Genomic DNA, 12,651 nt, shown 5'->3' on the forward strand with positions numbered 1-12,651 from the left:
CTCCTCTACCCCCTACACCCCCACCCATCCCTTCGATCCCCCTCCCCCCTACACCCCCACCCATCCCTTCGATCCCCCCTCCCCCCTACACCCCCACCCACCCCTTCGATCCCCTGCAGCCCCACCCATCCCTTCGATCTCCTCTCCCCCCTACACCCCCACCCACCCCTTCGATCCCCTACACCCCCACCCATCCCTTCGATCCCCCTCCCCCCTACACCCCCACCCACCCCTTCGATCCCCTACAGCCCCACCCATCCCTTCGATCTCCTCTCCCCCCTACACCCCCACCCACCACTTCGATCCCCTCTCCCGCATCAATCTGATCTCCTGACCTTCTCACGTGGAGCTGAGGAAAGCGTGGCGGAACTGGCCACAGCCTCCGCACCGTTTGGTACTGCGCGTGCACAGAGAGTCAAGACATCGTGGAAATAATCATTCCGCCCCTTCACAACATGACGTGTAACCTAAATTTGCCCCTCAAATACTGATGTGTAAACGGGACTTGGTGCTAGTTAGGATACGGGCAGCAGAGTCTTGGATGAGAAGTGAAAAGCTGGTGCCTAACTCACTGCTCCATCCAGCCCCTTGTTTGAGCACCATTCTGCTTTAGAGATGTGTGAAAATATTACTGCAGTCATCAAATTTAAACTCCAATTAAAAATAGTACTTCATTATTTGCTATCTTTTATTCTGTAAAAATAACTTGTGTGGATATATTTTAAGACATAAAGGAACTCTTGTACAGGTAAAACATTTGCCAACCCTTTCGAATATTGCATTTCCAATCTATTCAAAATAAATGTTTTCTACTATATAACAGTTGCACGAGAGAACAAGTATGGCTGCAATATTAAATACAGAGCTCTCCCACATATCTGCTTTTTACCAAAAATCCCACAGTAGAGTAAGTTCAACCCCCTCTCTTACCCAGTCCGTTTCAAACGTGGCTTTCCAGTTTCCAGGCTAATCGCTGAGCTGAGTGGAGCTCCACTTCACTCTGAGCATCAAATCAATAAACACTCCCCCAAACACCTGCTTTTCAATAACCAGTATTGAAAGTCTATTGCCAGTGATGCAAAGCTGAAATTGGTACGTAATTGGACAGAACAGATTCCAAGCAATATGCATTCACATTCGGAACTAAAATGTGTATTTTCAACCACAGATGGTCACAATGGGGTTTTCTTCAACCTGTACACATCCTGAATGGTACTTTGTATTGGTAATGCATGTGTTTCTTCATAATCATAAAACTTTAGTGGTAGGATAATCTAAAACTTTGTTAGATATATAATTCTACTGTTCACCTGGTGCAAAAATCTCATTGATAATCCTTGCCAGGGTTCACGTATAAGCTGTAGCTGTGAGAGTTTGATATCCAAGGTAGGGATAAAGGGTAGTTCGAGTGAGCACCTTTAAATTCTCCCACCGTGCCTCATGCTTTTGCTGCTGTGAGGCCTTGCGTGGTCGCTTTGTTTCCTTATCTGATTCGATGTTTTAGCAGGAATTCGGTTCTGAATCGAAGCCCAAATGGCAAGCATTTTGTTCATTGCGTCTCCCAGCCTGCTAGAGGCCAGACTGCTCAGTGGTAGCCTGCGTGTAACTTGTGAACCCTAGTATACATCCCACAGATCTGCCAATGAAGGGATATATTCAGTGGGGCAATAGTTTTTAAATCTGTTAAAGAAACTCCTGTTTTAATTGACCAGAAATCCGCTTCACAGGTTGTAGCAGGGCGATGATTATTGAAATCTTTAATGATTCCATTTGACTGGAGCTGGAATCTAAAGCAACCAGCCTTGTGCCATGAGTCCACAGGTTTTAAGCTCTGGCTTCCCGTGTGAAGCGGATGCTTCTTAAAAAAAAAATTGTGACCATGATTGGTTTCAGATCAATAGTGCAGTTAGTAAGGATTGGGCCTGATTGTGAAAGTTTACTGCTTTTACAACCTTGTCCCCTTCATCAAACTGATTGTATTTTACAATCAGTACCAGGTCGGAGCTTGGACTCCAGAAAATAGCCTTGCATTCTCGGGTGGAATAGCGTTTCTGAAGACCCAAGCTTGAAATATCTGTGACATGGGTGAGAGAGGCCAGTGCAGGGTGTGGTTTCACTGTACCTGTGCCTGAGCGGTTGTTCAGCATCTGTGTATGTGTGCTCCGGTTCCAATGCCTGCAATCACTGGACAGCACTTAGAACGGGGGGTCTGAGGGCCCAAGTTTACACCCTTTCATCTTGATGCACCAGTGTCGAGCTATGTCTTGAGACTTACTCCTTCTGTTTCCCTCCCTCCCTCCCCGATGAAACCAGGAAACATTGCGCCAGTATCATTACATGGCAGGTACTGTACTATTACTAGTACTGCTAATGTTTTTGTAGGTCAGGTTACACGACTGCTGGCTGCTGCACCTCTTTCCAAAAATGAAATCTGTTTGCACTAAAACCCAAAACTCGTTTCCAGATAACCACTCGCACCCTCATGAAACTGAAAGGATGGATGGTAGGTAATTCACAATATTGGTATGACTGTTAACGTGTACTGATTTTTTTTTTTTACAAGCATGTTTTTTTATGATTAACAATCCTCCAGTGACACATCTTAGCTTCTAAACAAAAAGACCTTAATCCAAGTTCCCCTAATTCAATCCGTGGATCTACAAATAAGCGCGTCCCCTATTGTAAAGTCCGAGTCTGGTTTTGCTGATGCACCCGCTGTCCTGGGCGCACCCGAATCCTGCGGATCTTCTTCACTCTCCTTCCTCGCTTCAGGATCACATTGATGGGCTTGCGTCCATATTGTTCCATGATTTCTTGAATCCTGTGCCAGTTGGATTTGCGCAAACTAAAGTTGCACTGTGTGGCCTCGTTGTCATATCCCACATGGCATACTCGCGCACTGGGCGCATAACCCACTGCTTTGGCGGTCACCCGATAGTCGCCAGGGTTCAGTATTCGCCAATAGTCCCCATCACTCGCTAGAAGAAGAAGAAGATGAAGAAATAAGCAACATATTAATCACTGGGAATGCTGGAAACACTCAGCAGGTCCGGCAGCATCTGTGGAGAGAGAAACAGAGTCAGCCTTCCATCAGAACTGGTCAGTATTTTGCTTTTGTTAAAATATTGATCAACTTGTTACTTACCTATTCAATACAGCCTTCAGTTTACCAGCTGGAGTGCCTTTTGTACCTGAAAACTGCAGTTTCTTTGGGTGAACATGAGGTCAAGAGGTTAAACCATAAAACTCCAGTCTGTTCAAGACTTGAATACTGCACCTATACAAGATCAGACTCTTCCAGCATCTCTCACTCCCAGGCAAAAAGAAATTGTCATCCAATCCTCCTATCACCTCTCACTTTTTAGCCTCTCTCTCTCATTGGAACATTAGTAGGCCATTCTTCCCCTTGAGCCTGCTCCGCCAATCAATTAGATCATGGCACCTCAACTGCATTTTCTCGCCTTGGCTCCATATCCCTTAATATTCTTACCCAACAACATTATCGATCTCCGTCTTGGAAGCTGCATTTGCCTGAGTATCCACAGCCTTTTGGGGAGAGAGTTCCCCATTTCCACTACCCTTTGTGTGGAAAAAGTGCTTCCTGATTTCACTCCTGAATGGCCTGGCTCTAATGTTAAGATTATGTCCTCCTGTTCTTGAATCCCTCCCTCCCCTTCTCTCTCAATCTGTCTTAACTCTATTTCATCAATGCTTGGGCCACAAAAACTCTTCTGAACTTCCTACTAAATTAACCATCCTGCATTCTTTTACTGCCTTAAGGTCCATCACACTGTAACTCACTCCTTCTGAGACCTTGCCTGTCTCATTCTCCTTTACCTCCTACATGCTTTTCAAACCCATTTTTGGTATCACTTGATCAATACTTCCTGAATTATCTCGTCTCTTCTACTCCTTTCAGTCTTGGTGTCCTGTACTGTGGGCCTTGCTTTTTATCTTGGCAAATGGAACTGGCGTGGATAAATTGCATCTATTGGAATTCTGTAGATGGGATTATATTACCTGTCTGCACGTCATGGTTTATTCCTTCAACTGACACTGTGGCGTTTGCAATTGCATTTCCCTCCAAATCGCGCACCAGTCCTTTAATCCCACGATGTACCTGCAACAGATGACGATGAGCGAAAGGTCCTTGTACTCAACATACTTCGCAATGACATTCCTGGTGTTGATGTGTTGGATCCTGCTCCCAAGAACTTAGAAAAAGGCCACTCAACCTATCCAGCACTGCATCATCAGGACCAGAACTGACCATTTTAAAACTTTTTGCCTATAAATCTACTCCCTTCTGAATCAGAAGTTGATCCAATTCTCTTTTGAATGCTCCAGTCGTGCTTTATTGCACATGGCGGAATACTACTCCAGTAGTTAATGATTCTAAACCTGAAATTATCCCATTCATTTTTAGCTTATGGCTTGTTTTCCTCATAATTGCACCTACCAGTTAGTCCCTTTGTCCTAATTTGGCATGCATACCTCCCCCGCACACCCATTTTATTGATTCTTTCATTATGTTAAAAACTATGATCGTATTTGCTCCTCTTTTTTTCCAAATGGGAATATTAGCTTCCTCCATTTCTCTTTCTAGATGAGTGACCCAAACCTTCAATCATCTATTTTCTCCCTTCCTCTCCTGCAAGGGTCGCAGTTCTACAGGCGCTGCCTGCTTCCCGGTAGCTCATCCCTTCTCAGTATAAGAACATAAGAAATAGGAGCAGGAATAGGCCACTTGGCCCCTCGAGCCTGCTCCGCCATTCAATAAGATCATGGCTGATCTTGGGCTCAAAGCCACTTCCCTGCCCGCTCCCCATAACCCTTCACTCCCTTATCTTGCAAAAATCTATCTCCACCTTAAATGTATTTAATGACCCAGCCTTCACACTCTCTGGGGCAGAGAATTCCACAGATTTACGACCCTCTGAGAGAAGAAATTCCTCCTCATCTCAGTTCTAAAAGGGCGACCCTTTATTCTGAAACCGTGCCCCTGCGTTCTAGATTTCCCCACGAGGGGAAACATCCTCTCTGCATCTACCTTGTCGAGCCCCCTCAGTATCTTATATGTTTCAATAAGATCCCCTCTCATTCTTCTAAATTCCAATGAGTATAGGCCCAACCTGCTCAACCTTTCCTCATAAGTCAACCCCCTCATCTCTGGAATGAACCTAGTGAATCGTCTCTGAACTGCCTCCAATCTCGTCCAAGTGGCCATTTTCCATGCGAGCCTAGGCGTGGATGTTGGTTCTTGTTGAGCGTTGTATTGGGCGGTACGCGCAGAATCCCGTTACCTGTTCCATAAAGAAGAGCAGTGCCTCCTGGTTGTTCTCCCATTCCTTTGCCAGCTCGTTCTTGTGAGGGAACTTGTCACAGCTGACATAGATGGAGAGCTGGAAGCAGTTGGTGTGCAGATAGGCGAAATCATTCATAGCTGTGGAAAAGAAGACAATTACCAGGAGACTGGAGATTGCTCCCACTGAGGCAACGCCTCGCTTTCAAAGAGGTTTCAAGCATTTCCCTATCAACAACAACAACAACTTGTATTTATACAGTGCCTTTAACGTAGTGAAACATCCCAAGGCGCTGCACAGGAGTATTTTAAGACAAAAAATTTGACACCGATCCACATAAGGATAAATTAGGGCAGGTGACCAAAAGCTTGGTCACGGTGGTAGTTTTCAAGGAGCGTCTTAAAGGAGGAAAGAGAGGCGGAGAGGTTTAGGCAGGGAATTTCAGAGCTTGGGGCCAAGGCAACAGAAGGCACGGCCACCAATGGTTCAGCGATTATAATCAGGGATGCTCAAGAGGGCAGAATTAAAGGAGCGCAGATATCTCGGGGGGTTGTGGGGCTGGAGGAGATTACAGAGATAGGGAGGGGCGAGGCCATGGAGGGATTTGAACACAAGTATGAGAATTTTGAAATCGAGGCGCTGCTTAACAGGGAGCCAGTGTAGGTCAGCGAGCACAGGGGAGATGGGCGAACGGGACTTGGTGCGAGTTAGGACACGCAACAACAGGAGAGCTAAATCTTTGTAGGCATTGCAGCAGCTATCAATACATCATTTCTAAATAGAATGGAGTAAGTGTGAGAGAATTAATGAATAACTGATACTTTCACTGATCCTCAATTTCTAAGTTGCATATCTGAGGCCTTATAATTCAGTTTAACCTACCTCAGTAAATTTACCTGTAGAGCAGTCGATACTCTAAACGGCCTTTCATAACTTTTATACTAAATATTCTCTAAGGAATGTTGTGCCTATTAAGGGTATGATGGCCCCTCTTGAGTGAAATAGCCAGTTTGCACTGAGCTTTGTGCTTTTTGGGGCTGCCCAAATTTATTTTATGTTACCACATAACCAGCAGAGGGCGAGCACACCCTTATCCCAGCAGTGTGGACTGGCTTCAAGCACAGGTCTCGGAGGCGAATGGACAGTGTTCTTGTAAAGCCAGTTTTCAAGTCTTTCCATCACAAGACACCTGTAGCACGGGAACGAACCTCTCACCCTCTCTGTGTGGGAGATGATCGCAGCCTCTCAGCTTCTGTAGGTTCGATGGATACAGAACTTGAGCACATAAAGCTAGGCTGAAACTCCAGTGCAGTGCTGAGGGAGTGCTGCACTGTCAGAGGTGCCATCTTTCAGATGAGATGTTAAACTCTCTCAGGTGGATGTAAAAGATCCCATGGCACTATTTCGAAGAAGAGCAGGGGAGTTATTCCCGGCGTCCTGGCCAATATTTATCCCTCAATCAACATAACAAAAACAGATGATCTGGTCATTATCACATTGCTGTTTGTGGGAGCTTGCTGTGCACATATTGGCTGCCACGTTTCCCACATTACAACAGTGACTACACTCCAAAAAAGTACTTCATTGGCTGTAAAGCGCTTTGAGACGTCCAGTGGTCGTGAAAGGCGCTATATAAATGTAAGTCTTTCTTCTTTACAGCTCTGAAATACTGATTAGTTATTGTCTCCTGCTCCTAACCGAGCAGGACCGAAAAATTCTGATTCTGTGTAAGTATAAAATGAAGGGCGATTCTGAAACAAGCAGCTGGACACTAAGGGTGGAGATAACTGCTGTTTATAAGATCTGTTACAGTGAATGTGTCAAAGCAGGGTTGTAACGTGATTAGGTACAAAGGAATATTATACATTATAAAACTTCTAATAGCTTTTCCTAGTTTTTACAAAATATTCATTTTGGAAACTGGATTAAATATATGTAGTTTGGGATTATTTGTTTAAACTGATACAGATTCATAGAAACTTACTGCACGGAAGGAGGCCATTCGGCCCGTCGTGCCTGTGCTGGCTCTTTGAAAGAGCAGTGGTGCTCAGTCCCACATCCCCGTTTCTTGTCCGTAACCCTGTAAGTTCCTCATCCTCAAGAACCCGTCCAACTCCCTTTTAACATTATTGATGGAATCAGCTTCCTCCACCTATTCAGGTCGAGCGTTCCAGATCCCCACAACTCTGAGTGAAAACATTTCTCCTCATCTCCCCTTGTGGTGTATGTGCCTTTAAGAGCAATTATGGTGTATGTGCCTTTAAGAGCCCCAGGTGTGCGTAATGCCGGTAATTGCCACTTGGGCTATATAAGCCTGTGTATTGTGTATATCCTTTAGAACCCCCCCCCCAGACTTGCTTAGTAAATACCTATGAACCAACTCCTGTCTTCAGTGTCTTTATCTACACACGGACACCACAGTGGCGACGAAGTGGAAACGGACTTACCTGCAATTCGGCAGCACCTCAAGGACATCGATTCCTCCAGCGTCCAGAAGACTCAAGGAAGTAAGAGAAACTGTGGTTTCACCAGCTGGCCAAGCTGGTGACAGGTACTGCGCTAATCCTTCCTGGGCGTCAGGCTGGAGCTCCAGCGGCGGGCTCTACAGCTGAGACAGGCAGCGAAATCGGAGGCAAGCAATAACGGACTGGGAGGGTGCACTCGAGAGACGGCCGGCGCGGCAAGCAGGTCAGCGTTTAGACCTCCGTCGGGAACGAGTCTCCAACAGTGAATAAATGGAAACCACAGTAAAACAGCGTTGTTATCGGTAGCAGCGGCGGGAAAGCGCGGGAAGCGCCATATCGTTGCTACAGAGAGAGAGAAGAAAAAAAAAGCGCGGGAAGCGCCATATCTTTTCTGAAATGCCTAAATCTGGTAATATTGAGGCTTTTGATGGCGAAATAGAAGATTGGACCACATACGTGGAAAGAGTAGAGGTTTATTGCACTGCAAATGGAATAACAGATGAAAAAAAAGCTTCAGTACTTCTGAACTTAATGGGCGCGAAGACATACGGGCTGTTACGAAATTTAATCACTCCAGCCAAACCAAAGGACAAGACTTTTAAAGAAATTGTTGATACCCTGCAGGAGCATTTAAACCCAACACCGCTGCTGATAGCGGAACGATTCAAGTTCTTCAAGAGAAATCAACGCAAGAATGAAAGTAACGCTGATTACCTAACCGAATTAAGAAAGCTATCAAAGTACTGCCAATTCGGAGCAGGACTATCGGATTATCTTCGAGACAAATTTGTTTGCGGTCTCTTAAGTGAAGGAACACAAAAAGGACTGCTTTCTGAAAAAGATTTAACATTGGACAAAGCTTTCAGTATGGCTGTATCATATGAAGCAGCAGCAAAAGGAGCTGCAGAGATACAACAAGAGACACAGGACTTCGGCACCCATAAAATGACACAGGAGTTCGAAAGATGTTATCGCTGCGGCAGATCCACCCATAACCAGAGGGACTGCTGGTTCAAGGGCAAAGCATGCAGGCAATGTGGTAAGATTGGACACATTGCACGGGTATGCCAATCTGGACAAAATAAATCCACTGACAGGAAACAAAAAATCAATAAAGAAAAGTACAGGAAGGTACAAATGATGACGGACAATAGCTCCGAAGACCAGAATAGCGATAGCGACTCCGGAAACAAGAGACTAAGCTGTCTCAAATTACATAATGTACTTGCCAAAGAGGATTACCAAACCATTTGGGTTACCCTCACAATAGCAGGGTCCCCAGTTAAAATGGAGCTAGATACAGGATCAGCTCTAACCGTAATAAATCGACGAGATTACGAGAGGCTATTTTCGCATATACCTCTAAAAGACACATCCATTATCTTAAAAACATATACGGGGTAGAAAGTCTACCCCAAAGGAAAAATAAGGGTGCCTGTGGTATACAACGGCAAAGAAATACAAAAGTTGTATTTATACATTCTACAAGATGGTGGTCCACCGTTGTTGGGACGTGAATGGATAAGGAAGATACGTTTAGACTGGCACTCCATTCAGGCACTGACGGTGACCAGTAAGGAAAAAAACAATGATGACATCATACCTGAACGATTAAAAGACATCTTGGCCAACGCCAAAGAAGTGTTTCAAGAGAAACTAGGAACCTTGAAAGGCATCACCGCCTCAATAAAAGTGGAAGATACAGCAATTCCAAAATTTTTTAAGGCAAGACCGGTGCCATACGCGATACATCCGGCAGTCGAGGCAGAGCTGGAGAATTTGGAAAAGGCAGGCGTATTATCCAAAATAGATTGGAGCGAATGGGCAACACCCATCGTTCCAGTCATGAAAAAAACTTTGAAAAATAACTCTGAGGAACAGAAAAAAATTCGCATCTGTGGGGACTTTAAGGTGACTGTAAACCCGGTCCTTCACACGGTACAGTATCCTCTTCCGAGGATAGAAGATATTTTCGCCTCACTATCCGGAGGGAAACGTTTCACAAAAATTGACTTGGCACAGGCATATCTACAGATGGAGGTTGAGGAGACCTCTAAAAAGTATCTCACAATAAACACACACAAAGGCCTGTACCAGTACAATCGACTGGTTTTTGGAATAGCATCAGCTCCAGCTATCTGGCAAAGAGCTATGGAGCAAGTCCTGCAAGGGATTCCGGGGACTCAATGCTACCTAGACGACATCCTTATAACAGGAGAAAATGACAACGAGCACCTTGCCAATTTGGAGCAGGTGCTCACTAGGCTGAAAGAATGGGGCCTACGAGCAAATCGCCCCAAGTGCGAATTTTTCCAAAATCAGATATCATATTGTGGCCACATAATTAATAAGGAAGGGTTGCATAAGTCACCTGAAAAAATTGAAGCAGTTATAAAAGCCCCAGCACCTGAAAATGTTTCACAATTAAGGTCATTCCTGGGATTAATAAATTACTATCATAAATTTTTACCGAACTTATCAACTATTTTACACCCTCTTAATGATCTTCTACAGACAGGAGTGATTTGGAAATGGAACGAAGACTGTAAACGTGCCTTCCATAAATGTAAAGACTTAATCACATCCGAGAAAGTTGTGGCTCATTACAACCCATCACTACCAATCAGACTGGCGTGCGATGCATCCCCTTACGGCATAGGAGCGGTATTGTCCCATAGATTCCATGATGGCTCGGAACGGCCGATAGCTTTTGCGTCACGCTCATTGAACTCAGCTGAGCGTAACTATGCCCAGATAGACAGGGAAGCACTCAGCCTGGTATGGGGAGTGAAGAAATTCAACCATTACCTACACGGACAAAAATTTACCTTGCTGACTGACCATCAACCCCTCATCTCCATATTCAACCCTAAAAAAGGTGTCCCCATTATGACGGCACAAAGACTACAGAGGTGGTCCCTTTTTCTAGGGGCACACCAATACAACATTGAATACAAAGGTTCAAAACAGCACGGGAATGCTGACGGTTTATCGCGCCTACCGTTGCCAACGATAGAAGAGGCACCGACAGTAGACCCAGTAGAGATATTCCACTCTACCATAGTGGAATGTCTATCGGTGACAAATTCTGCCATTGAAAGGGAGACAAGAAATGACCCTACTCTCTCACGGGTCTACGATTTAACAGTGAAGGGATGGCCAGCACATGGCGAACCACTGTTGCCAGCATTCTCGCAAAGGAGAGAACAGCTGTCAGTGTGCCGAGGAACCTTGATGTGTGGATCCAGAGTGGTGATTCCACCCAAACTCCAGGATAAAGTGCTAAAGGAGCTTCACGAGGGGCATCTGGGTGGAGTGAAAATGAAGAACCTAGCTAGGGCGTTTGTATGGTGGCCAGGTATCGATGGAGACATCGAAGACATGACCAAGAACTGCCTAGGATGCCAGAAGGTCCAAAATGCTCCGCCACAGGCCCCTCTACATCCATGGGAGTGGCCCTCATCTCCCTGGCAAAGGGTGCACATCGACTTTGCTGGTCCATTTATGGACTCAATGTTCTTAATCGCAGTTGATGCACACTCCAAGTGGCCGGAGGTAATAAAGATGTCCTCCACCACCACGGAAAAAACCATCACAGTATTAAGGACCATATTTGCCAGGAATGGGCTGCCGGAACAAATATGTTCTGATAATGGACCGCAATTTGTGTCCGAAGAATTCAGAAAGTTCTTAAAGAACAATGGGGTAAAGCACTACACGTCCGCCCCATACCATCCCGCCACCAATGGATTGGCTGAAAGGTTTGTCCAGACCTTCAAGAAAGCCATCAAGGCCATGGGTAATGAAGACATAAAACTTCAGCACAAGGTGGATAACTTCTTATTTGCATATAGGAATGCAACGCATATGGTTACTAACCAAACTCCTGCCATGATGTTCGACAATAGAAACCTAAGATGCCGGCTGGATTTGGTCAAGCCCAACATCCGAAGGGACGTGGAGAACCGGCAGTTCCAGGGCATGAATGAAAGGCCAACTAGGGCCTTCCAGATAGGCCAACCGGTTTTGGCCCGGGACTACCGTACCGAGAAATGGCAGCCTGGAACTATCTGCACACGATTAGGACCACTGATGTATACCGTGGACATCGGAGACAGCATAATAAGGTGCCATGCTGACCAAATCATCAAGTCATCCGAAAAGGGACAACCTACACCACCACTCTATACATCTAACGATGAAGTAGAGATACCCATATCTACCTCCGATCCGGTGATACTGGAGCTCGATGAACCCGACACTGGCCTTCAAGCCGAATCAGCCTTGCCAGAAGAACCTACTACACCACCAGAAACTACTACACCCCCGAGGCGTTATCCGGACCGAGTCAGGAAGCCTCCTGAGAGACTAACTTATAATTAATTAATACAGCAATGTATATTATTTTGCATATAACATGTAATTAATAATTACTTAAAATATGATGTACTAGTTAACTAGAAGGGGAGGAATTGTGGTGTATGTGCCTTTAAGAGCAATTATGGTGTATGTGCCTTTAAGAGCCCCAGGTGTGCGTAATGCCGGTAATTGCCACTTGGGCTATATAAGCCTGTGTATTGTGTATATCCTTTAGAAACCCCCCCAGATTTGCTTAGTAAATACCTATGAACCAACTCCTGTCTTCAGTGTCTTTATCTACACACGGACACTACACCCCTCTAGATCTTTTTGCAATGATTTTAAATCTATGACCTCTGGTTATTGACCGACTCGCCATAGGGAAGATTTTTTCCCTATTTACTCATATCAAAACCTCTCCTCATCTTGAAGACCTCGATTAGGTCACCTCTTAACCTTATTTGCTCCAAGGAGACCAGTCCTAACTAATGGGGATGTGGGGAATTATATTTCACTGGCCATCT

The 12,651-nt window shown here is 45.2% G+C and overlaps 1 protein-coding gene across 1 annotated transcript in view; it reads right to left on the bottom strand.

Moving 5' to 3' along the window:
* Positions 1-670: 670 nt before the first annotated feature.
* Positions 671-12,651, bottom strand: part of LOC147097958 (inactive carboxypeptidase-like protein X2) — a 185,900-nt gene continuing 173,919 nt past the window's right edge. The window contains exons 19-21 of the mRNA XM_085971060.1: positions 5,304-5,443; positions 4,021-4,120; positions 671-2,978 (exon numbers count right to left, since the gene is read on the bottom strand). Coding sequence (XP_085827186.1) covers positions 2,677-2,978; positions 4,021-4,120; positions 5,304-5,443 — 542 coding nt within the window. The 3' untranslated portion in view covers positions 671-2,676. The remainder of the gene's footprint in view (positions 2,979-4,020; positions 4,121-5,303; positions 5,444-12,651) is intronic.

This window comes from Somniosus microcephalus, chromosome 30, assembly GCF_052327205.1.
Source record: "Somniosus microcephalus isolate GS21.2 chromosome 30, FLI_Smic_1.0, whole genome shotgun sequence".
NCBI lineage: Eukaryota > Metazoa > Chordata > Chondrichthyes > Squaliformes > Somniosidae > Somniosus > Somniosus microcephalus.